Source organism: Thermobia domestica, chromosome 17 (genome assembly GCF_964235325.1).
Source record: "Thermobia domestica chromosome 17, izTheDome1.hap1.1, whole genome shotgun sequence".
Lineage (NCBI taxonomy): Eukaryota > Metazoa > Arthropoda > Insecta > Zygentoma > Lepismatidae > Thermobia > Thermobia domestica.
The window spans coordinates 78,801,177-78,827,471 of NC_137470.1; the positions used below are offsets into that span (position 1 = coordinate 78,801,177).

Below are 26,295 nucleotides of genomic sequence, written 5' to 3' on the forward strand. Positions count from 1 at the left end.
GGAAAGAGAGGTAGAAAAGAGGAAGAGTTACAGAAAAAGAACAAGAGAAAACGCTAATTACCAGTTGTAAAAGTAGTAACACCGGTACCACCGTTAGAAGAAAAAGAAGAATTGCAAAAAGAACTGCAAAAAGAAGTAGCACCTGTACCACTGGTAGAAGAAGAAGAAAAAGTAGGAGCAGTATCGGTTCAACCACCACCAGTAACAGTAATGCAGGTGATAATGATGAATCATGATGATTACAAACATTTCTTAGAGGACGGGAATGGCGACGCGATATTGAAAGCTACCGAAAAATTGGAAAGGCTGAAAAAGTAAAAAAAATAAATTAAAAATTTGAATTATTTTTTTGTAAAATAAAATAGTTTCGGTGATGGGGAAAACTGTTTTTTTTTCTTTCTGTGTTTTACACTTTTAAAATCAAAAGTAATACAGACACTTAGCTTTATCACTTGTGAACTAAAAGATAGATGTAAAAATACTAGAGGGGCTGGAAAATTAATGAAATCACCAAGAAGAAATAAAAATTGAAACATACCATTTCAGTCATTAGAAAGGTCATATATTGTGAACTTCTCATTCCGTACATGATCGTTTTGTCATTGTTGTTTCTTTTGTTATAGGTTTTGTAAGAAGATATCACGGAGGATCTAAGGGAATTCAAGAAAAATGAGCTTCGCAGTGTCATCAAGTTTTCTGTGCTGCAAGACAAATCATGTATGGAAATTCTTAAAACTTTGCAGGATACTTTTTATATTTTCTGTAGTGACCAATGATGTGTATGCCACGTGTCATGGATATACATCCAGTGGTATAGAAACCATCTATCACATTGTATATACAATTCGTTGTCAACGTTAACAAAATGGGTACGAATGGGTGCAAAGTGATATGATCAAACTCTTGCCAGAGTCACGTTCTAGCAACGAACCAAAACGGAACATGATGAACTCAGGCGTTTACGCGTGATGCATCGTAACATTCATGTTTACTTTTGTCGAATATTCAGTACATAGGATCAGACCAAACAAACTGGCCTCTTATAAAGTCAGGTTGCGTGTTTGCCCGTGATCTTAAAACGGTTTCGTACTTCTCATGGCAAGAGTGTTTAGACGATGTGTAGGTTCTCCCCAAGTACTTGGTCCCGGAAGTGAATCATCCCTAGTAAGAACACGAATTTTGTTTGAGAAACTGATATGACACATTGATATATCATTGTAATTTAATTTCCTTGTGATTTAAAGGTATAAATCATCCCATTTTCTAAGAAATATACTAATATTAATTAATACTTACCAAGGACAGTAAGAGTAAAGAAAATTGACCTTTCATTGGTTGGAATCCATTTTGCAGCCAGTGGGTGAAGTGAAGGAAAGTACATTCCCTGAAATAAAGATTATTCAAATCAATATATAAAATCTACTTTTGTTTATTATTTTGGCACTGTTTTTGATCATCCTAATATTTACTAAACATAACCATAATCGTTCAATTTTTACGCTTACGGATGACAGTTATGTATGCTACAAACTGCTTTGCGGTTCTTGAGTACTCTGATTTTACTTTGTGTTCTGTCTCGTTCAATTCTCTTCTCGAGGAGGTCGCATGGTTCAGCAGAAAAGCACAACGGTACGTACGTCATACATCTAGCAGCACGGGAATCTTAACTCACACACTATACTCTAACAACAATCATTTCTAACTCAATGCTCTGTGAGGTCACAGTTTGCTCCTCCTCTTCTCGATAAACAGCACGGAAAGGAGAAAGATCAGACACGAGATCTGATATTGAAAATTAACAGTAACGACATACAAACAAGAACAAGAACAATGGGTCGTCGATGGTGTTGCAGTCATACCATACGTGCATCCATGAGTACACGTACGCTGACCAAACTTCCCTTTTCCATTATCTGACGTCATGCCTGTTTGTTTTAGTGTTTCCTTCTGCTGTTTTCTTTGGGCTACCAAAATGAGGTCTTACATCATGTTTCGATAATGGAAAAATGGTTATTCTACAGTGCATTTAAAAAATAAACGGAAAATATATTTAGAACAACAATGAGTGAATCTCTTTTAACAATCGAGTTACTAACAATAACAAATGTATCGAAAATAACATCATTGAAGACACTGTATCATTTTTTGATCTGGAAATGGAAAGTAGAAAGAATTGTCGATGCGAACAAATCGTCTTTGGAATAACCAACAGGTATATATCAAAATTTGCGTTTTGACGACAACGTGGGTAGCGTATCGAATTTTACAAGACCTGGCGATCGCTGTAAGAATCTCTAAGTATCTTCATTCCTGAGATATCGAGTTGATGAGAAGGTGAACTTAAGTCGGCCTACCAACAATTTCCCATCCTTTATCCAGCAGCTTCCTTTTGGCCCTCGCAATCACTGTTTTCTTTCTCCTTCTGTACGATAGGAGATGAGTTACCAATTAAGTTGGCTAATAAATGTTTGGTAAAGCAGCTAGTGACACCTTAGGGTCAACGACGGCAGTTGTCTAGTCTATCTTTCACGCGGCTGGGTTTACGGCCAGAGCTGTTATGAACATTAATAATAATCATATCTAAGACTAAACTTCAGCCCTAAAGTAACTCCTGCCATGCACTAAGGTAGTAAAAGTACATGTAACATATTACCTCACCTGTAAAGCTCCTTGTAGTCCTCGGATAGTCACCAAAAGACCCCAGTGATTGTGTGCTGCGACTGGGGTAATCAGAGAAAGAACTGCATTGCCTAGTGCCAAAGTGAATAGAATCTTCTTCGTTCCCCAGATATCAGCCATTCTTCCTGCCGGAAAATTTGCCACTACGCTACCCCAGTAGTAACTACTGAGGATCATACCCTGTACAACTTCGTTCCATTCGAAATGATTTTCTACCTGTCTAAACAAAGATATTGTTGCAGTTACACTAAATTTACGTTTAGCTACTTATATATATAATACTTTAAGATCAGAGAATTCTTTACTACTTACTTCTTTTGAAGACTTTCAAGCTATACTATGTGCCTAAATATACGCATGGGAAGCACAAGATCAATTATAAGATAAAATCTATAAAAAGCGCAAAATCTGTAAGCGCAGATATAATTTTTCGTAAGTCAAGAGATGCCAGTAAACACATTGAGAAATAGAGGAAGGTGGTTTCTGATATCAATTCAATTCTCCAAAAATAGGTTATTTCTCCTGTCTTAACTCTCTATTCAAACTAGAAGAGGTACAAATCCATCAATCTGGTTTCAACATTGTTCACCATAATTGACTTCTTGTATTAGAGTTCATCATGTGTTTCAGTACTGAGGCTGTATGAAACGTGAACGTACAGTTCAAGGTGAAGTCCGAATCAACGTAGTGCGTTTTAATTATTTACGCCATTCACACTGGATATTGAGCTCGAGACCTCATGCACCGGAAACACTAGTGCTTGTCACTAGACCAGCGAGAAGGGCTTGATGGTCATAATGTGAAAATGATAGTATACTGTATAGTGAAAGGTGGTTTCTTGAATTCGGCTCAGGGTCCCATGAATCGGATTTATCTTGCTTTTCTCTATTCTAGAACTGTAAGTGGTCAAACAGTGATGTTCAAAAAAAAAAAAAAAAAAAAAAAAAAAGAAAAGAAAAGAAAAAAAGAAAAAGAAAAAGAAAAAAGAAAAGTACGCATAAGTTGAAAGAGACATTGAACTTCACATTTGGTTATATATGCCAGGTTTACTTGAGCAATGAAAGACAGCTCTATTTTGTACTGCCATCTAAGGATGTTAACGTTAAATAACGTTGCCTAGTAATCTGTGCAGTGCAAAAGGTAACATCCGTAGTGTTAACATGTCAAATTCTTATGTGCAAATGTTGCGGTGATTTACAAATTGTGGACGAAGTTCAAGTATTCAATGGGTTTGTGAGTAATTAATAAAGAATGAGGATTTGACCGTATGTAGAAATTTTCATTATTCTTTTGTAGTAATATTTATTTTATATTTTTTTGTTTCCTTAGTTAGTTTACCCTATTGAACTTCGTGTTGTTTCAACATAGGGTCAAATTGTTATTGTCTATTAATTACAGTGTAGAAGGAAATTATATACTTGATAAATTATATCATTTCGGAATAACCTCTTCTAAATTAAAATTAGTTTCTATGGTTTGTAATGTAATCACCACGAGCAACGTCAAGACGGTAATATTGCGTACATTAGGAATTTCGCTAATCCCTTTCGATATTATTTTGCATTATATGTTATTGATTGAATATTTATTTGTTCGTTATTCTTTAGTTCTTCTTATAATAAATTGCTATTATATCGAAAGGTGAATTTAACTTTCTGATTCTGGTTCCTGCAACTAAAACTACCGCCGGGTACATTTAACCTAACCACTACGCCTGCAGTGCTGTAAGCATCTACCAGCGCCCTTTCAGTGGTCAATACATTGACCTGAAAAAAATATTGTAAACGTCTGCTTAATATCTGTTTTGTCCTCCTTTCGCTCACAGGATACCAGCATTGCGGTTTGGCATGCAAGCAACGATACCTCGGTAGATGCCTGTAGGCATGGTGCACTGCATCTTTACACACAACTTACTTAATTCTTGGAAATTATGCAGAAAGTGCATAAGCTCGGATATGACGGGTTCATATGGTATTTCGAAGGTGTTCAATTCTTTTAAAATTAGATGACTTTGGGAGATATTGTAGCAATTCAAATTTACCACTGTACTCTTCAAACCACTGCAACATAACGTTAACCTTGTGACAAGGAGTTTTATCCTGATGAAAGATGATTTTCCTAGCTGAAATATGGTCCACATGAATGAGTATATACGATCAGGAGTGACATACCGAAAGCTTGAAGCCGTCATTGTGACTTTCACACGCACTACGAAGCTCAGGGATGATAATATCAAGATTACCAAAAGCAGAGTGAAGCTACCACAAGCCAGTCGTAATTCTGCTGTGAAAACTCGTGCAGCTGATCCCCAGGGTGACGATGGATTCTGACCATGGATGGCGATGTCATGAACGTAGTATTTAGTTCATCAGATCGTACAACGTTGTGTCATTGCTCAGCGGTCCAGTGACGATGGACGTGCGCTTATCATGGTCATAATCAACGATGATGTCACGTTAAATTTGTTATACATGTGGAACGTCCACTGCAAGGCACCTGTCTGACAGTGAACGGTAAAGTGTGTGTTCAGATACACTCGTCCGTCTTTTGTACACTGTTAAAGACTATTAAAACCTGCTATTAAGTGTGCCACACACTGGGCTTGCGGTAGCACAGTGGCAGAGGATTTACCTCTGGTGCATAGGGTCCTTGGTTCGTTCCCAGATCGAGACAAGTTAGCTTTATGGTGGACAAACACCGTGTGTTTGGTTTCCTCGGAGCTCTCCCGTTTCCTCTCGCTTTCTTCATTCCACCATTTCCGCCATTTCTCATCATCTCCATCTCCTTTAACCTAGCGGACATAAACGTGGGAAGTAAAACTTAAAGATCTGATTTTAAGTCTGCCACAGTTTGAGCATTATCCCATTGTAAAGTTCTGCTAACAAAAAGTGCGACTGCCTTCCTAACTATGTCTGGAAAATCACCCTACATGCTTACGAATTTCCTTTAGGTCTGGCTCTTTTTTCCTGCTTTCTTGACACAGTCAGGAGTGCAAATTGAAGAATAATATTGCAGTATGCTCATGTAATCTCGTTGTAAATAGCTACAATACAGAAGTTACGGTAATTTTAAGTTGCAAATGTAATACACTATTTATATTTTTAATCTAGAACGATTAAATAACTTATGGAAGTAGGGAAAATATCGTAACTACAAACAGACTAGAATAATTAATCGACTGCTTTACATGATTTGCTAATTGTTTGACGGACAAATCAAATGAACCCAAATCATACCTCTGTCCACTTACCTTTCTTGAAGCCAAAACTAAGGAGGAATTTATGAAAATCACATTGAAGTCACCAAGGTAAAAGCAAGAAGGTTTGAATATATTTTTATGTTTTCTGGTATAACATGTAACAATCCAAAATGCAATTTCCATCCCTGGTACCCACCGAATTTAACGCTTAAGAATTCTTTCATAAATTCTTTAACATTATTCCTGCTACGAAATTAATTTAGACACTATAGTGCAGAATTGTAATAACAATAACATAACATGGATTTGCATATACAGGGATTAAACTATCTTTAGAAAATACGAAGTAAACAGTTCACTCCCGTCTTCCTGCATGAACTAGCAAGGGAAGTAAAAACGCTCAGTGTTAAATAACGAGTGGTAAGCTGCGTGGAAAATACAAACATGATAAATCCCATGATAGGAGATTCGAATAATTCCAATGTCCTGCGAAAGTTTTCTTCTTCTTTTTAAGAAAATGTATGGTAAGGGAACAAGGTATTAATAGTTGATGGTATAGTAGGAAGAAGTTCATAATGATGTAATCTACATCAAGAAACTCCTGCTTCATGGCAAAAGAATCATCTATGTCAAAAACCAAAAACTTGAGTTCTTTCTAGGTTTTGTTTCTCGAACTTGTAACAAGCGAAGCAATAGATATAGTTGTTAACTGACGAATAAGAAAACGCGCTAAATCGCAAAGTGTGTATGCAAAAGATGGGAACAACTTTTTGTTGTTTATGACTACATTCTATTGGTGAAAGCTGCAGTTATATTTGCTATATAAACATATATGCTTTAAATATATTTTATTTATCTGAAAATGTATTATATGAAACGTATAAATAGAAAATGTAGTTAAATGAAATCTCATTGTTCTATAAAAAAGTTATAATGGAAAAGAAAAAACTTTTAAGCGATTCGGATATATTTTAGTTGAACATTTTGAATTATTACATGTTCACATATTACTTTGGTATTTTGTCTTATAACACGAAGGCTAAATAACAAATCTAACAAGTACTTGTGTGAGAAAAGCTTTATGAGGAAACTAGCTAAAATATCAGTTTTTTTTCCACGATGGGAGTAGGTTTATGAAAAACATTTGAACTCCCTTCCCCATTTAGATATACATTTCAATGAAAGTGTAATTATAAAAGCTCATAAGATACTCTTTTTTGGCTTATATTTTACACTCTCCTACTCCATTGGGATACGTCCCTTAATCAATGTGACATGAGAAAATCTTTGAGACAGGAGTTATATTCCCAGTCAAATTTCAAACGGGTAAGCCATTTACCGGAATGCGATCAGAAACAACAAAACCTGTATCAGTGTAGCAGGAAAATATAGGAATTGCAACTTCCACTTCCTTAAAATCAGAATTTCGGAAAATGCTGTTTCACGTGTCCACTTATTTCTAATGAAGAGTTTATATATATATTTCATCTTCTTAAACTTGAGGGGCTCATGATATACTCTGTTTGCCATTAATTTTGAACCCCATATTGCTGTGTGTATATACAATTTAATTAAAATAGTGATTACAATCTAGCTTGAGTTAAATAATATGCACCCAATGTCCCAAAATTATTTTAATGTTCTGAGCCATTTCTCCGTTCTATGATAAATAAAAAAACAACATTGCTTTCAATAATAGAAAATGAAAAAAAGAATAACACAATATGTATATTTCCTCTTAAAAAAAGGGATTTAAAAAACGCTGGGACACTAGTCCGGCTAACCTTTACAAAGGAGTTTTATGTCGAGTTTTATTTACGTAACTCAATTGATTTATGTGATACTCTATTCTGGGTAAAACGTTTGGCCCTTTCCTTCTTTAACTCATTCAACACATACATTAAAAAATCTTTCTTATTAATTGCTTTCGTAATAAAAGTAGATTTCTATTCAATTATCACGTATCGGAATCTATTAACATGACCTGAATTTTCAATGAATCACTTTCATTCTTGCATACCACCTTTCATTTTGCCCCGTTCTATGCTAACAAGTAGAAGTTTTGGAAACAAATGCGTGTTTTCTGTATTTTTAATTAAGAATTTATGTGGGAAATCTTAATAATATAGAAATCGGTTCCATACCATTTTCGGATGTGAAATTCTTCCAAACACTCAAACCTGTGTAATTATTTCTATTTAAAGTGTTTATACATCGATTTTCACATCTTGAATTTAAGCAAATCCTTACAAAGAGCACTTTCTCAATAAAGTATTGGAATTTTAGATGTTCTAATTTCGACCCCGGTTTCTCCCCTCAGAAGTGGGATTTTCGAAAACACTGACATACGTTTCCACTTATTTTTATATGGGTTAATGTTTCGAATATCACATTTTCAACTTAAACGAACCCTCACATTGGATACTTCACGAAAAACGAAAGGGAAATTTAGATCTTACAGAATCGACCCCAGTTTTCTCTCTCAGGAGTGGAATTTTGGAAAACGCTGAAACATGTGTTCCTTTAATTTCATATGAGTTTAGAATCTTTACATATCAACCCTCCTTCCCTCCTCCTAGCCTTAAGTCTTATCGTTAAATTGAAGTGACAAAAAATCTTCGCAGGCCCGAACCTTATGCATTTTTATATATCAACCCTCCTTTCCTCCTCCTAGCCCTAAGTTTTACCGTTAAAATGAAGTGACAAAAAATCTTCCCAGGCCCCAATCTTATCAATGTTGACAATTTGATCGATTTCTGTCGGGTGGTTCAAGAGATTACGAGTCACAAACATAGTTACTTTCAATAATAATATAGGTTATTATTATTATTATTATTATTATTATTATTATTATTATTATTATTATTATTATTATTATTATTATTATTATTATTATTATATGAGTACTTTTGAACTTGTATGGCGAAATTACTGCAAAATATGTTTTATTTCTTTATTTTTTCCTCGATTGTATGTTTTTCATTTATCAGTGGACACGAATTTTTCTTTAGGCCGTCGAAAAATTCAATTTCGTTGTGCACTTTCGTCCAAATTACGTTACAGGAAGAAGCCGGTTCGTTCCAAAGATCAGGGCGAAAGTAAGTAATATTTGGCTTGCAATTTCAGATGGCATGATAATGTAGGGCTAACATATTAGCCTTATGATTAATATAGCTCTACAGCGTAGGTTCAAATCCTGTTCACGCCAAAGTTAAGCTTTTTACAAAATGATTGTGAAGAATCGACTTATCGTACTGAACAAGCAATAGAAAAAATGTTGAAGCAAACACATGTATCATGATAGAAACGATACACGAAGGTTAGTTGGGAAAGGGCAAGGGAATTACCAGGACATTCCAAAGACGACATTGACCTGCAGTATACACTTTTCGTGTTATTCTTCTCAGAAAGAAACACTACACTATTTGTCAAACAAAGTTTGGCTAAAGCAATCGGTGATAGTGGTAACGTGTAAGATTTCCAAACGGAAAATCTAGGTTCGATTCCCCGTCAGACAGTATGATTTTTTCGCATAAAATAATGGCTGCAGAGATTTATCTTCTGATGGAGAACTTACAAGGCATCACTGGCGATAATTCAAATAAACAGTGTGTGCGTTCTATATCACAAACTGTAATGATAAGTATGTTTCATATTTATATTCGTCCTCCTCTTTCTCTGTCTTGACGTTTCCCTATACTGTCTTTGCATGTTTCACTTCTTCCCCTCTCTCCCTCTCTCTCTCACACGCACTTCATGTTCCAATGTTAAAACGGAGCAAGAGTCCGATGTATATGTTCTGGAGTATGTAATTAACTATTAACTTCGGCGTCGTGTTTTTCGTGCTCTGGGGATAACATATCCAGTCCTGGTCAACTCCGGCAGAAATACTGTTTAGACGGAAGGAAATAACTAAAATCTCTTTTTTATCCTCTGGGTTGCCGAGTCTCAGTCGAATTACCGGGTCACTACGGATTTTGGTCCTCGACCCAGTGGTGGTCTATAACCTAACCAACATCATCCGACTGACACGAATATCAGTCTGATCTCTTAGCGTGTTCATTCTGTCTGTGCAAATTACGTTATATCCGAAAGAGATTAAATCAATGCTGGATGTTCGGAACAGATAAATCTTCGGAAAAGACTAGAAAATGTTAACTCTTTGGTTATTTGAAAACAAAATTTTATTTATACTAGTTCGACACGTTCCCATCCTATAATTCACTGTTTTTTTTTTTCCACGTTGAGATTTGAAACATGCTAAAACTATGCGGAAAATTAACTTTTCCTTTCCAAAGTTTGTAACTTTTCATTACGATACAGTTTGGACTTTTAGTATAGAGTATTTCTGATAGAAATTTAACACTAAAATAAAAATGTTTCTTTATTTTCTCTTTCTTTCTATTTCTTTTCTTTTCGTTCCGTTTCTTTTTTTATTTTTCCTTTTTTGTTTTTTGTTCAGTTTGCATTAGCAGTCTGAAATGGAGGATATGACCAACGCTATGTACTGGGCTTATTAAAATGTATTTTGGAACAGTACGTCCAATGAACACTGCCGAATTTGCAATCAACCAGGCGGGAAGAGAGCATGTGTGTTGAAGTTTTGACATTATCCCAGATGTGTCTTGGAGATCTACAGTTCTACTTGAAATTGAGTATGCTATCCATTATGAAAGTGACATAATGAATGTTTAAAGCATCCTCTATATATTCGAATAGTTGTGAAAAAATACGTGAAAACAAACGTTATATATTAGTGTTGGATTTCTGGAAACGGAACTTTATAATGTTAGGTTCGTTTCTTACTATGTTTGAATTCCACAGTTTTATCTGTTCTTCCTTTTCTTTTCCTTCTTCTCTCCTCTTCTCTCTCTCTGCCTCATTTCTGAATCTCTGTGTAATAGACATCCATTGGTTTCAATTTTTCATTGTGTGTGTTTCAGTTTCTTCCTTCGTCAACCTATGAATCGTGTTTCGTGTCGGTTTTATTTAATTTTATCGAAACTAATACGTGTGTAGTTTGTAATAAGAATTGGGCTCATCTTGCTAGCTAATTTTAGTATAGGAGAGAAAAAAGGAGGAGAGAGAGGGGTTCTCTTTACCTAACACGATTATGGGATAAAAAGATGTATATTGGGTGGCATAACTGCACGGCGTTACTGTCGTAATTTTTTTGATGCGGAGTTTACATAACGTATAAAGGAGCCTGGATACCCTCTGTGAGAGCGTCTCCATAGAGTATGCTCATAATTGAAAGTTGTGTAATCACTAAAACACCACGTTAAATTTTAGTTACAAATATGCATAACATCAATTCTCATGAATATTTATTCAAAGCTGTTTACCTTCTAGTTTGAAAGCACTATTTACCAAGAGAGACAACTCTCGGGGTTGATTCCATTTCGATACATATTCTTTAGTGGTAGGTTCAATAACTGATTATTTCTTATTTGTATATACATTTAATTTCTATAATTACACATGAAAATTTGATGTCATTAGCAAATTCACCCTTCTTTAGAAAACACAAAGGGAACGAGATTACGGTAAAGTGTTTAAAGTTGCCTGGGAATTTTCCCCTCCCCCTTAGATTACCACATAAAATTTGCCACATGTTCGGAAAAGTGTAATTTGCATTTGATAGTACATATACTAAATAAACGTAACACAAAGATAAATTTGAAACAGAACATGAAGTGCATTAGGAGTTGTGAAAATTTTGAACATTGTTTGTGAAGAAAAATGGGATGCGATAAGTGGTTGTTGATGGAAACATAGCTAAGGCGATCAGTAAGAAAGTGAAAACTAAAACGGATATAGCAGAGAGGAAGATCAAAGAAACACAGTTTATAGAGAAGACCAAGATGCCAAACTTTGTCAAAGGCTTTTTCTAAATCAAATAGAACTAAATAGGACGGTTGATTGGAGTTAAACTGATTTGTAATGTGAGTGGTTAGGCGAAGATGTTGGTCATTAATACTGAATTGAGGACGGAAGCCTGCTGGTGAAGTGGGATGAGATTACGTACAGAAAGATGAAGGTGAAGACGGGAGACGAGGATACGTTCAAGTAGTTTACTGAAAACGAGTGTAAGCTGTATTGGGCGATAGGAAGAGACTGCATGAGGTGGTTTGTTAGGTTTCAAGAACATTAACGTGGTAGAGGTTTTCCAAGGGGTCGGTAGGAATCCAGTACGCAGTATAAACGTGTAGATAGTAGCCAGAAGGTAAAAGAGGACATAAGGTGCTTCTGTAATATGGCGATATGATATGCTGTCGGAACCGGGTGCAGAGTTTCGTTTGCCACGGAGACTATGGTGAATATCTTCAACGGTAATAGGTGATGTAAGGGCAGAATCTGGAGGGAGAGTGTGAGTGGAATGGGGTTGGAGTGCAGGAGAAGAAAGCTGTAACATGTCTGTAGGGTGACGACGCAAGGTAGGATTAGAAGGGAGAGGACTAAAGATGTCTTGGAGATAAGAGGCGAAAGCGTTAACTTTGCTAAGATCATCTGGGAGTGGCTGATCGTGATCAAGAAGTGGATAGCTTTTGCCTGTTAGTCGGTGAAATCGCTTCCAGAATTTGGAAGGATGAGATGTGGTACTAAGTTGGTTACATGATTTAATCCACTGACGGCGTTTATAGGCTACAAGGTAGTTATGCACTATCCGTTGATATTGGCGATGGAGGCGGAGTGCTTCGAGGTTGCCAGTACGAGTGAAATCTCGAACATGTTGGCGAGAACGATGAATGAGATGAAGATACTGTGGGGGAAGAGGTGGACGAAAGGAATGAAGAGTGCTCTGAGTAATATACTGTGCAGAAGCAGTACGAATGGCGCCAGTTATAGAATCAAGAGAGTGATACATTTCGTCTTCTGTTGTAGGAGGGGCGATACAATCTAACTGTGTTTGTAGAGAAGTGCGATAGGCTGACCAGTTAGCTTTGTCAAAGCGAGGTACAGTGCGAACGAATGATGCTAGAGTAGGAGTGCATTGCGGAGTAGGTGTCAGAGTGAGAAGAATAGGGACATGGACACTGCCTAGGGGATCTAACACTGTAAGAGTATACCGGGTGAGTAGATTGGAGGACGTTATGACGATATCGGGTGTTGTGCCACTTTCAGGGCGTATGGGTTGTGGTAGATCGTGAAAGAAACCTGTAGTATGGGTAGTGAGGTAAGTTCGAAAATATTCCTGTTGACGGGCAGTACGACTGTGAAAATTAATATAAGCTAAAATGACATAAGTATGAAAATTATCAGAGATATATTGAAAGAAAGAATATAGTAGGGGGTGACCAGGTCGAACATAAATTGTAGCAACGGTGATGTTAAGGGTTTTAAAATAGAACGTAGTGATGAGATGTTCGGGAAGAGGAGGAGTCAGATAAGTAGAATGCTGTCGATATGGAATTGATGGTGAAAAGCCTATGGCAACACCTCCACATGCTCGACGAGCGGGTGCGGTATTATCATGGCGAAGAAGAGTATAACGTGAGCTGTGAGGGTTTAAGCGAGGCGTAAGATGGGTTTCATTTAGCAAAAAACAATGAATATTTTCCTCCATCAGAAGCTGTTGGAATAAGATTTTATGTTGCATGAGTGATCGAATGTTGAGAAACAGGAAATGAAGTGCCATGACGTGGGGAGAGAAAAGGAAGACAGAGAAAGTTAGACTTCCGTCTGGAGTGTGTCCGAGTGAAAGTAAACAGTTTGTCGTGAGTATGTGGCGGTGAAATTAATGTGAAGAATATCCTTAGCAGCCTGTTGAACTTGGTGCAATATATGATGGCGGAGAAGTGGATGGATGTTCTGCAAGGTAACAGTGATAAATGACAAGAACTGCGTAATAGTGATAGGCTGACAAGCATCTGTAGGTGGTGGGAGAGTTTGGGTAGCGTGTGGTCGTAATGGAACAGTTAATTCAGGTTTGAACGGATCGGCGGTTGGTCTTGCTTTGCATTTATAACTGTAAGTAGGATGATCTGTCGCATTACAAGTAGAACAATGTGGAGGTTTTTGAAGGTTAGTGCATTGACGGGTGTTATGAGGACCTGAACAGAATCCGCATTTTAACTGATTTGGACAAGAACTAGTCGCATGCGCGTTGTAGGCTTGAAATTTTTCACAGCGTATGGGTAGCGGCGAAGGCGACTTTGATGCTTCAACGCAGTGTTTCTTGCGGTAGATGAATGCTCCATTAGAAAGCAAGGAGTCAATAGTTTCTTTGGATTGGGTTAAGACCCGAACCATGTAGGTGTTTCCGGAAGCATTCTTAATGCGGATGTATTTGATGATGGAAAGGCCGTCAAGGCGAAGTTCTTCGGTGATTTCGTTATCTGAGTAAGACGGATCGACACCTCGTATGACGACAGAAAGTACAGGCTGGCGGCGTGGTGGAGGCGGTTGTTTGGATAGACGAGGTGCCTGATTGATGATCTTAGCTTGTTTGCCGAAGATTTCAAATGAATAGGTATTAAGGAGATGTTTGGCGAAATCGGGATCTGTTGTCTTGATTATGATGCCTTTCTGAGTGTTGATGAGTTGTGTGATTTTAGTGCGGGCTACATACTTAACGAGGCGAAGATACAGAATTTTCAGATCTTGTTATTTGGAGTCATAGTTAGTCAGAAGGAAAGAATGAATTTGAGGCTTCGTGGTGCGTTCCAGAGTGTCATCGTTCATACGAGATCCTGAGGATGAGTGTGAAGATTCGCTGAGGGTATGATGACGTTTGGCCTTTGGTGCATGAGATAGATGAGCATGTTGATCGTCGTGAATGGGTGGCCCAGTATCGTTGGAGCGTTTTGAGCGGTCCTTCCGCGTATCTGACGAAGCAACCGAAATGGAAGCGTCAGCAGAAATAGGTGGTAGACCAGAAGAAGCTGAGGTCATGATGATACAAACAAACAGAAACAACACGAAGTGCTTAGAAAAGGTAGGTTTGTAGGTAAAGACCACCCATTCGGATAGTGGCCAGGTGGAGAGAGGCCCCAGTGTAAAATCTACAGCAGCAGTTGCACTTCACTAGATTAGTCTTACAACTGTTACTTGATATTTGATTTGAGCAACTCTCAGGATCGGGGAAGGATAACAAAAAACAGTCGTTTTGACGTTTGGTACGTCACAGCTGGTGAGGTCAATAAACAATCGACCTGAAGATGTAAAACTAAGTTTTTTTTAAGTTAGCTAGCTATGGTGTAGCTAACACCCATTGCGAGGGCTACACCCTCTATTTGGGAAAGAGATTTAACATATTTGTGGCGAAAAAAATATTTTCTGTTGGGCAAAGAGACATTTATGAACTGTATTAAACTGCCATAAGTTTTATTTATTTATTTATTTTATTATACGTGAGGAGGTCCTGTTAGTAACAAGCTGGTTTACTGTGCATGATATGAAGGTGAGATATGGGCCGGTACGTGTGATGTGCTGAGGATACTGATGATGTTATAGTCCGGATGATTTGGAGGTACGGTATATTTATATAATGTGAAAAGCAGTGAGAGAGGCGTAGACGTGTGGTGATGGCTGTGAGTGTAGGGAGCGTCGCTGTAAACGGTTTCAAAAAATAAAGCGTGTTCGCTGTCATGCCGTTGAGTTATATATTTAATATGAAGAGCTTCAATATGATAAAGAAGGTGAGGAAATGTGATGCGGTCGTACAATTCACGGGTTGGACTTGGTAATTTAATGCGGTAGGCTAGGCGGAGAGCATGTCTTTCCATTATTAAGAGCTTTTCGTAATGTTTTGCGCTTGCTGATATCCAGGAGGTAAAACCATATGTAAGTACGGGACGGAGGAAGACCTTGTAGGTGTTGATGAGCGTAGAAGAATGGAGACCCCACGTTGTACCTATGAGACATTTAAATAAATTTAATCTATTTTTGGCTTTGCTTACAACGGTAGCGAGGTGTGGACGCCATGTAAGATGATGATCAAATGTTATACCCAAGTATTTCACTGTCTTTGAGTGCTGTATGGCAGCATCATTGACGGAAAGGGCAAGACGAGCTGGGTTTCGATGAACTCGTGATCGACGTTTCGTTGGAATAAAGACTATGGCCTGAGTTTTGGTAGCGTTTATTGTTAAGCGCCACGTCCGACACCAATCGCTAAAGCGACGGATAGCTTCATTCATCGCAGTGTTTATTTGAGAGATAGTCTTTGTTAACGCCAGGAAAGCCGTGTCATCGGCGTACTGAAAAGTATGAATGTTTTGCAGTAAGGACGGCATGTCAGCGACATAAAGCAGATACAGCAGTGGGGACAAGGCAGAGCCTTGCGGAACGCCGCTATGAAGAAAAACAGGGTAAGAGACACTGTCATTGATGTAAATGTAAGCCAGGCGGTTTCAAAGAAAATTAAAAATGAAGCGGATGTACGTGATTGGAAGACGGAAAGACAGAAGCTTGAATAAAAGTCCCAGGTGCCATACTTTATCAACTGCCTTTTCGAGATCTAATAAAACTAAGCAGGCAGGCTTGGAAGAATTGTAATGATTAGTGATCATGTTGGTGAGGCGAAGTAACTGATCGTTAATACTATATCCTGGTCGGAAACCAGCTTGATGTAAAGGCAGCAAATTTTTCGCTGTTAAGTGAGTTTGAAGTCTTTTGACAAGGATGCGTTCCAATATTTTGCTGAAAGTCGAAGTTAATTGTATGGGCCTGTAAGATGATACGGAATTTAGTGGTTTGTGTGGCTTAGCAAACATGAGTGTTTTGGAAGTCTTCCACTGAGGGGGAAGATAACCTGTGGGGAGAATAAACGTAAATATAGTTGCTAAAAGGTGTAGTAAGGCGAGAGGCGCTTCTTTGACATGACGATAAGTGATTGAGTCCAGACCAGGGGCAGTATTGCGTTTGCGAGCCGTGACGGAGTTTATATCTGTTACAGTGATACGCGTAGTAAGAGGATGTTCGGGTAAAACATGAGACGTGCTGGGTTGAAGTTCTGGTGAATTTATGTTAAAGGTATGTGTGGGATGCCTGCGAGGAATGGCTGCTTCAGACGGAGTGAAAATAGATTGTAGATAGGTTGCGAAGGCGTCTGCTTTTTCTTTATCTGTGTGAAGGGGATTTTCATTCTCTAGAAGAGGATAGGTAGTGTGGGTCTTGCGACCAGTGAGCATGTTGAAACGGTTCCAGTATCTGGATGAGTGTGCATCGTCTGCCAAATTATTGCAAGCGTTTATCCATTGACGGAGTTTATATGCTTTAACATAATTGTGAACTGTGCGTTAAAATTGATTATGTAAGTGCAATGACTCTAGATTTCCTGTACGTTTGTAATCTTTGTAGAGCGCTCGTGAACGCCTGATAAGTGGTAAATAAAGGGGCGGGAGCGTTGGGTGATAACTATGGGATGTACTAGTCGGTATAAAACGGCTGGTAGCGTCATGGAGTGCTGTAGTTATTCTATCTAAAGAATTATGAAGATCTTCCTCCGTTTCTGATAAAGTTGAGGTTGCAAAAATGCTACTGAGGTAATTTCGATATCCTGGCCAGTCGGCTTTGTCGAAGCGCAACGTGGTACGAGTGACAGGAGGTAAGTGGGGTGCTGGACGGTGTGAAGAAGTGAGTGATAATTTAACGGGAACATGATCACTACCAAGCGGATCGAGTACTGTGAGAGTACACCGTGCAGAGATACTGGCTGAAGTAATGACAACGTCTGGAGTGGTATCCGAGATCGGTCGGGTAGAATGAGGCAGGGTATGGAATGTGCCGGATGTTTCGGCTGCAATGAAATCTAGAAATTCTTCCTTTTGGTGGGCTGTTCGACTGTGAAAATTTAAGTCGGCCATAATGATGTAGGTGCGGAACGTGTTTGAGATATACTGAAAAATTTTTAGAGGTATGGCATGACCAGGGCGGATGTAAATGGTAGCCAAAGTGACATATATATCTTTGTAGTATAGAGTGGTAATGATGTATTCCGGGATGTTTGGTATTGACAGTAAATGTTGGCGATAGGCGATTGATGGAGAAAACCCAAGGGCGACTCCGCCATTTGCACGGCATATGGGTATGGTTGTGTCATGTCTGAGCAGTGTGTATCGTGAAAATTTGCAGCTTTGTTTAGGCTTCAGATGAGTTTCGTTAAGGAGAAATACATTGACTTGTTCTTCTAGTAGCAGTTGTTCAAACAGTGGTTTATGTGATTGAAGAGACCGGATATTCAGAAACAGAAATACTAAAGCCATAATGATCGGTATACAGTAAGTGAGGTGTTTAAGAGCTAGGTGGGACCGCAGTAGCAAGGAAATAAGCATACGGACCTGAATATGTAGCACTTAATGTGACGTTAAGAGTTGCCTAAGCTGCAAGTTGGATTTGTTCGAGTACATATTGTCTTTTAAATGGATGAATGTTTTGCAGAGCTACGGTGAAAAATGCAAGAAGTTGTTCGATCGTGATAGGTTGACATACTGAAGTGATAGGCGGAGATTCAGATTTAGTTTCGGGCGTTCTGATAGGCACCACAAGTTCAGGTTTAATCTCGTCCACTGGTGGCCTGGCTTTGCATTTGTAACTGAACGTTGGGTGTTGTTCAGGACATGTGGTACATTTAGGCGGTTGGTGGGTATTTGGACAGACCTTAGTGAAGTGAGACCCGGAGCAAAAGCCACACGTTGGTTGATTGGGACATTTTGATGTTGGATGCGAATTATATTTTTGACACTTTTTGCATCGGAGCGGTAGAGGTTGTGGAGTGCGAGATGCCTCGACCCGGTGTCGACGTTTGAAGATAAATGCCCCTCAAGTTAGAAGTTCATCGATAGTTTTTTGATGCGAAGTAAGAACACGCATCATATATGTCGGGCCCATATTGTTCTTAATGCGGATGCATTTCGTAATGGCATGGCCTTCCTGTTTGAGCTCTTCGGCAACCTCTTCGTCTGTGATCGACGGGTCCACACCACGTATAACTACAGACAAGGTAGGCGATTTCCGTGGTGGCGCTGGTTGTTTGGCTCTTTTGTCGGTTAATTTTGTCATAGTGGCTGTTTTGCCAAAGACTTCATAGCTGCAGCGGTTCAGAAATTTATAGGCCAGTTTCTCATCTGTGGATTTGATGATGATGCCATTGCGAGTAGGTATTAGTTCAGAAATTGACGTACGAGGCACGTACTTACAGAATTGCTGGAGCAGAATCTTGAGATTGGCGAATTTAGGATCAAGCTGTTGAAGGAGAAAGCTGTATACCGGTGGACGTTGCGGTGGTTCTAATGGGGGAAATTGCCGGTCGTCTCCTAGATCTATCTGAAGTTCAGATTCAGAATCGCTAATGGTGTGTGCTTTCTTTGATGGCTGGGACAGAGTTTGTCATGAAACAGCTGGCGAACGTGAGCGAGATCGGGATCCAGATGGAGATCGACTAGTGCCTTGAGCACGTTTGTGGTTTTCCCTGCGTTGTCTGTCAAGAGCAGCAGCGTCAGCTGGACCTGGGATGATATGTGGTAATCCCCAATGCTGATAGAAGGGTTGTGTAGGAGAAGCCATGGTACTGTGTTAGGAAAACACAACAGGAATTCGTTAGCCGATAGATATGCCAAGGTCGTCAACTGTGTCCAGGTATCTCCGCCTCCGAAGAGGAGAGTATCAAATAAATCGAGAAGCCAAAAACAATAGCAAGGGTCGTCAACTATTAGGATCAATTTAGTTTGTTTGCCTCCGTGGAGGCTTATAATCAATTAGACGGTTGTTTCCTTGGACCTCGAGGAGGCAAGTAATCCAACCGTATACAGAAGATCGCGATTGAAATTCAAACAATGGGGATGGAAACACCAAATGACTCGTTTATTTTTCTCCGCCAGCTACGGATACCCTATTTTTTTTTACCTGGTTAGAGATTCCAGGTGACCAGTTCGAAAAACTAAGTTTTTTTGTTACGGGAATAGGGTAATATTGAAATCTTTATTTATCTAATTGTTTTATCCTTATAAAATATGTTCCTACTCCCAGCCATTAGAGGGTTACGCCCTCTCTTTGGCATAGGTTACAATACGTATTGGTGTTGCTAATACAAGTACAATAGATGGTCTAAGTGCAATTTGGTTACACGGGGAGTTAATCATCATTTTATTCAGGTTCTAATTTATTTGATCATGGTAAAAAAGAAAAGTAGAAGAAGTAAATGAAAAGAGGAACATGAAGTGCACTGTCTCAACACAACACATACGTGATAGTGTACCAGATGAATGTTATGTTCTATCCAACTTTGGACGTGATGAAAGACCAACGGTGCCCTGGTAAGACATGAGGTTGTTATTGTGCAGAGGATGAAGGGGCTATGTAATGAGGAACGACGGATGATGAAAAAGCTGCAACTGCGTCTAAATCCGGATGATCAGGTGGTAGGGTATAGCGGTAAAGTGCAAAAAGTAGCGACAAAGGCGTATCCTGTAATTGGCGAGGTGGATTGAACGGGATGTCTGCTTGCATTGTGGTGAGGAGTAACAGATGCCGGGACTCGAATCGGGTAGTAATGTACTTCGTCCGTAAAGCTTCAAGATGGAACAGAAGATGTGGAAAAGGCATAATGTCGTAAAGATCTTGAGTAGGACTAGGAAGTTTTATTCTGTAGGCTATTCGATGGCATGTCGTTCTAGTATTTTCAGTTTTTCATAATGACGCTGGAGTGCGGCTATCCATGCAGTGAATCCGTAGGTCAGGACTGGTCGTAAGAATACTTTGTAGGTGTTAAGAACGGTATTTGCTCGTGGTCCCCAAGTAGTACCTGTGAGGCGTTTGATGAGGTTAATCCTGTTATATGCTTTCTGCATTACATTCTGAAGGTGAGGGCGCCAAGTGAGATGGTGGTCAAAAATAATTCCCAGATACGTTACATTTTTAGCTGGATGAACCCGCATGTTATCTACTTGGATATTCAGAAGTGAAGGATTTCGATGTACCCGTGATCTGCGTTTTGGCGGGAGAAAGACTATTGCTTGTGTTTTTTTATCTGGGTTGAGTTTCAGACGCCACTTCGTGCACCAGGTGAGAAAAGTTTGAATTGATGCATTAGTTTCAGTACTTATGCGGTGGATAGTCCGGCCTAATGTAAGAAATGCAGTGTCGTCTGCATACTGAAAGATATGTGTGTTTGGCGCCAATGGTGGCATATCTGCTACATATAGAAGATACAGCAAAGGTGATAAGGCAGACCCTTGTGGTACTCCAGAGAGAATAAATATCGGGTGCGAGAGAGTGTCATTAAGAGCAACATAAGCAATACGGTTGTGAAGAAAATTATAGATAAACCTGATATATGATATGGGAAGTGTCAGACGGATAAGTTTATATAAGAGAGCTTCATGCCATACCTTATCGAATGCCTTTTCCAGGTCGAAGAGCACTAGACAAGATGGAAATTGTGTATTAAACTGATTGGTAATAATATTAGACAGACGAAGCAACTGATCATTGATACTAAAACCGGGGCGGAAACCAGCCTGATACAGAGGGATTATATTACGTTCTGTTAGATAAGAATGAAGGCGTCGAACAATGATTCTTTCAAGAATTTTCCAATACACAGAAGTAAGTTGAATAGGCCGGTAAGAAGAAACAGTATTTGGTGGTTTGTGTGGTTTTAGGAACATCAGTGTTTTGGAAGTCTTCCACTCACAAGGAACAAAGCCTGTACAAAGGATGAATGTATAAATGAGAGAAAGAAGGTAAAGCAACTGATAAGGCGCTTCTTTAATATGTCGATAAGTAATCCCATCGAAACCAGGTGCAGTATTTTTCTTGTTCTGGACAGTTCGAGTTATATCCGTTACTGTAATTGGTTGTGTAAGAGCAGTCTTGTGCGAGAGAGTGTGATAGATGTTAGGTTGAAGACGAAAGGTGTAAAAACTAAGGACATCACCTTCAAAGTATATCACAAGATACTAATAATTGTCAGTGAGAATTTTACTTTTGGAGTTTATTATTTGCAACGAGCAATGCTTTAATTAGTATCTTTGACATGTTTGCCAAGTAACAAATAACGCAACATATTCTGCTGTAATCGGTCACGAAAATAATTTTATAAACCTATGAACTGTCTGACAGTAGTTACAACAGTACAGTGCTGTCACCTGTTGATCTTGTATCCTAGCTCAGCGGACGTTATGGAGTTTCTACAATCATTCAGCTGTCATTCGTCGAAAAGTTTCTACAACACCGCCTGGAGGAAAAGCGACACCTACCAAAATTGGAGGATACTTTATATTGTTGATGAGAATGAGAGTAAAAGAATGAAAGTAAAAGTAAACACTTGCACGGTATTATGGACGTCTCATACACACGTGCAGTAGCCGTGGAAATGCACATGCGAACACAACGGCTTAAGCACCGGTAATTTAATTGTGCTTCATCTTCGCAAATGCACATGCGCACATGCACGGCTCAAGCATGGACTATGTACGTGCTCTGCATCCGCACAAATGCACATGTGTACATAACGGCTACAGCACGGGTTATATAAATGTGTGCTTCATCCATGCAAATGCACATGTGCACAAGCACGGCTCAAGCACGGGTTACGTACGTGCGCTGCATCCATGCAAATGCACATGTGTACATAACGGCTTAAGCACGGTTATATAAATGTGTGCTTCATCCACGCAAATGAACATGTACACATAACGGCTTAAGCACGGGTTACGTACGTGCGCTGCATCCATGCAAATGCACATGCGCACATAACGGCTTAAGCACGGGTTATATAAATGTTTGCTTCATCCGTGCAAATGCACATGTGCACATAACAGCTTAAACACGAGTTCTGTGCGTGTGCTTCATCCACGTAAATGCACATGTGCACATGCACGACTTAGTCACTGGTTATATACGTGTGCATAACCCACGGAAATGCACATGTGCACATACACGAGTTGTGTATGTGTGCTTCATCCACGTAAATTCAGGTGTAGGGCTTATGCACGGGTTATGTATGTGTTCATCATCGACACAAATGTACATGTGCACATGTACGGCTTATGCATGGATAGTGCATATTACGTGTTGTCTGGGTGTATATTACTTTCTTCTTACCTAATATCCCTCAGAGTTCATTTCTGTAGCGATTGAAGCTCACGCACTGTCTGTACTTACTCATTATACTCCTCCGGAATTTTTAAATTTTCTTCAGGGCACCCATATTCTTGTTTCACATGGTGTTGTAGTAACTGAAATACTTAATCTCACATGTCACAAGCGAAGACATTCTAGGTACACTTCTTCCAGACCATTTCATGAGATGTATTGAAGTAAAATAATATGTCTAAGATACTGACTTTCGTCGTAAAAGATGATTGTCAGTTCATTCCGCAGCTGATTACCGTAGGATACATTTTAAGAAGATTCTCTAATTTCTTCGTAAGAAAATCACTATTGTAATCCTCAAACTGTTCACAGTCAAGTAGTTCTACAGATTCTAAAGGGAATAAATCAGGAAAATTTATTTCCATCTGAATTTCAAGTATATCTAAAATTTTGTAGGAGAGGGGCTTTTAAGCTTTGCTTTTCCTTACCACCCAACTGCAGCGAACTAATATTTACAAATCATGCACAGTTTCTTCTGAACGCAGTCAATGTTAGCATGACTCCTTTGTAGCTAAGCGTGACATATCGGAAGTATATCTTCTTTTACAAAATATGAAACAGTTTATCGATAGATAAAGAGCCTTATGCAGAGTCATTCTGACGCGTGATTTTTGCCATACTAAACCGTTCGACTAACATGTGTTTCCCGCAGTAGTCAGGTCTTTAGAATGACCCTCATCATATGTCAAAACGACTCTGCATAAGGCCTAAATATTTTACTACAGAAACACAAGAAGACAAACTCACATTAATTTAACGTAACTGTAGACCATCGACAGCACTTATTCGATCCAGATCTCAGTTTTATAATGAAATTCATGTATGTGACTCATAGCTGATCTTAATTCGCTGTAATGCAATTTAATTGTTTCAATTGAGTGTGATCGGGTGGGGAAGATGGAATATCACATTATCTGCGCTTCATAAGAAACATATGCTGTTTCGTCTAGTTACTGAAACAAACTTTTCTTGTAAAATTTCGTTTTTAATTATATTATTCAAAACACATGACAGGCTTTCAGTTGGTATTTTGTATGTCACTTGATTCCCCTCAGAATCATACTTTTTTCCATACGCTACTCTTTATATATTAACAACTCCAAATATTTTTTGTGCAAATACATGGAGAGCTGTATTGACCTCTGTTTGTTCTATTTTCAACAGAGGCGTTGGTCTTCTCTCCTTAATAACACATTAACTTTCAAAAGATCACTAACATAGAGGATTCTATAATAGGAAATTTTATTATGTTCATTTTGTTATATTGCGTTGCGTTAGAGTCCGTAAAATTAAGCAAAGTTGGTACGGAATGGGGCCCACGTTTACTTGCTTTTTATTTGTTTGACATATCGAATCGAAATCGAAGGTTTCGAGAGAAACGCTTTATCTAGAAATGAAAGTCGATAAGCGCTGAGGCCGGTTTCTTTCGCAGGTTATTACTAGACTTCGGATCGATATGCACTAAAAAACGGGAAAATATGCATGCAAATATGCGCTAAAAATCACGAAAATATGCACTGAAAATATGCAAATATGCACTAAAAATTGTAAATATGCACGAATCGAAAGCTAAAGTTAAATGAGGATTTTTTTTTTAATCTTTAGAGAAAAAGGCTGTATTACTTGAACTACATATATTTGTGTATAATAATGATGCATTCATGCTACAATATAAACTATGTAGTTTTCGGTGTTTTCTTGCTAAAACTTTCATTTATTTGTTAAAACATTACTGTACATGGAAAATGTTCCTTCCGTGTTACGGGTCGTTAAGGAACAGTATTTCAAAGAAACAATGTTACTTCCCGATAAATTTGAAATCCGTGTGTCGTTGTTCCCAGGAACACTTTATTCACATTAGATAAGAATTTTATGCCAGAATTTTTCGCCTATATATATACAGGCGGGGCCCCCTTGACGCTCAGGTATGAACTGGATAAAATGTATTTCAATCCTACTTAACACTGGATAAAGCTGCAAACTATGGTTTAGCCCCTCCCTTGATCATATCCTGGATCCGTCATTGTTTTACAAATAATACGCCAAGTATCTGTGAATAAAGAATAAATATACTAAGAGAAGTAAATAAACATTTCTGGCATAAGCACATAATAAAACCTGCCTAGCGAAATTGAACAGGACTCGCAAATATTTCCATTAAAGGTTTCAAAGTTAACCAAGATAGCTCTATGCTTAGAAAAATAAATAAGGTACATACATAGTGAGATAAAATGTGGTATATAGGCCTAACGTATTCAATTATATTATTTATTTATGCTACGAATTAATACACTTAAAACTTACAGTAAACAAAAAAATCCTAAGTCTAAGACAAGAAGTAGATGCTATGCCAGGGTGTCTATCGGTCACGAAATGAGAAAACGGTCGCGAAAGTCAAGAAATTTAGCTTTTGGGTCACGATTTTTTTAAATCTGTACAAATATATGTACAGACTGGAAAATTTTGTTCTACAAAACATCAGAATTCACAACCAAAGATGTCTATGGTCGGCTTTAGTCGCTACAAAATCGTTACCAAATCGCACGCATGAAAATTCGACCCAATTCGCATCCAACTCCGCTCTTGAGAATGTTCCGAAATTTTATGGTTTGATAAAGGAAAGGTCACGAAATTTCATTTTGGAATTTTAGTAGACACCCTGTATGCACTTTTCAGCGCTCCTCACTCTACTTTTGGCTCCCTTTTGATCTATTGTGTATATTATGCTCCTTGTTCCTATCTCTAGAGCAACTAGAGAACGCGTTATTGTTATCTGCAGATAACTATGTAACAAAAATTCGCACTTCGTTCAAAAATTCGCACGGTATCTAGGGCCTTACATGGTGGTGGACTAGAGTAAATGTGTAGGGTAACAAATAAACGAAGATCTTTACAGACAACGCAGTTCCTATACCTAACCTCTCACAGAATGTCTAAAAAAATTTAAACAGTGTATTACGGAACTTGAAAATTTCTGTTAAAAAGTGTATTTTAATATCCGTTGTTCGCAACACAGGTTCCGCCTAATCAAGAGAATTTAACACATTTTGTTTTACCTTTAAATTCATGGGATCGTGAAATATTTCCGTTTAAAATAAATTTTCGTTTAATAAAGGGTCTGTTGAAGGCAATTTTTACTGTAATAAAAGTCTATATTAAAACCCTTATGTTCTTGTTTAAAAGAAAATAAATCCACTTGAAATTACTTTTTGTATCCAATTTTCTGCTGCCGTAACATTGTCCTCTCAAACGGCAATAATTTACAATTTAGACTATAATATTGATACTTTAAATGGAATAAAGTTATTTGAACAAGG

General features: G+C 38.4%; 1 protein-coding gene across 1 annotated transcript in view; it reads right to left on the reverse strand.

Moving 5' to 3' along the window:
- The window catches only part of LOC145674556 (sialin-like), a 162,976-nt gene that overhangs the window by 132,305 nt on the left and 4,376 nt on the right, over nt 1-26,295 (reverse strand). The window contains exons 2-3 of the mRNA XM_081744730.1: nt 2,659-2,895; nt 1,297-1,384 (exon numbers count right to left, since the gene is read on the reverse strand). Coding sequence (XP_081600856.1) covers nt 1,297-1,384; nt 2,659-2,895 — 325 coding nt within the window. The remainder of the gene's footprint in view (nt 1-1,296; nt 1,385-2,658; nt 2,896-26,295) is intronic.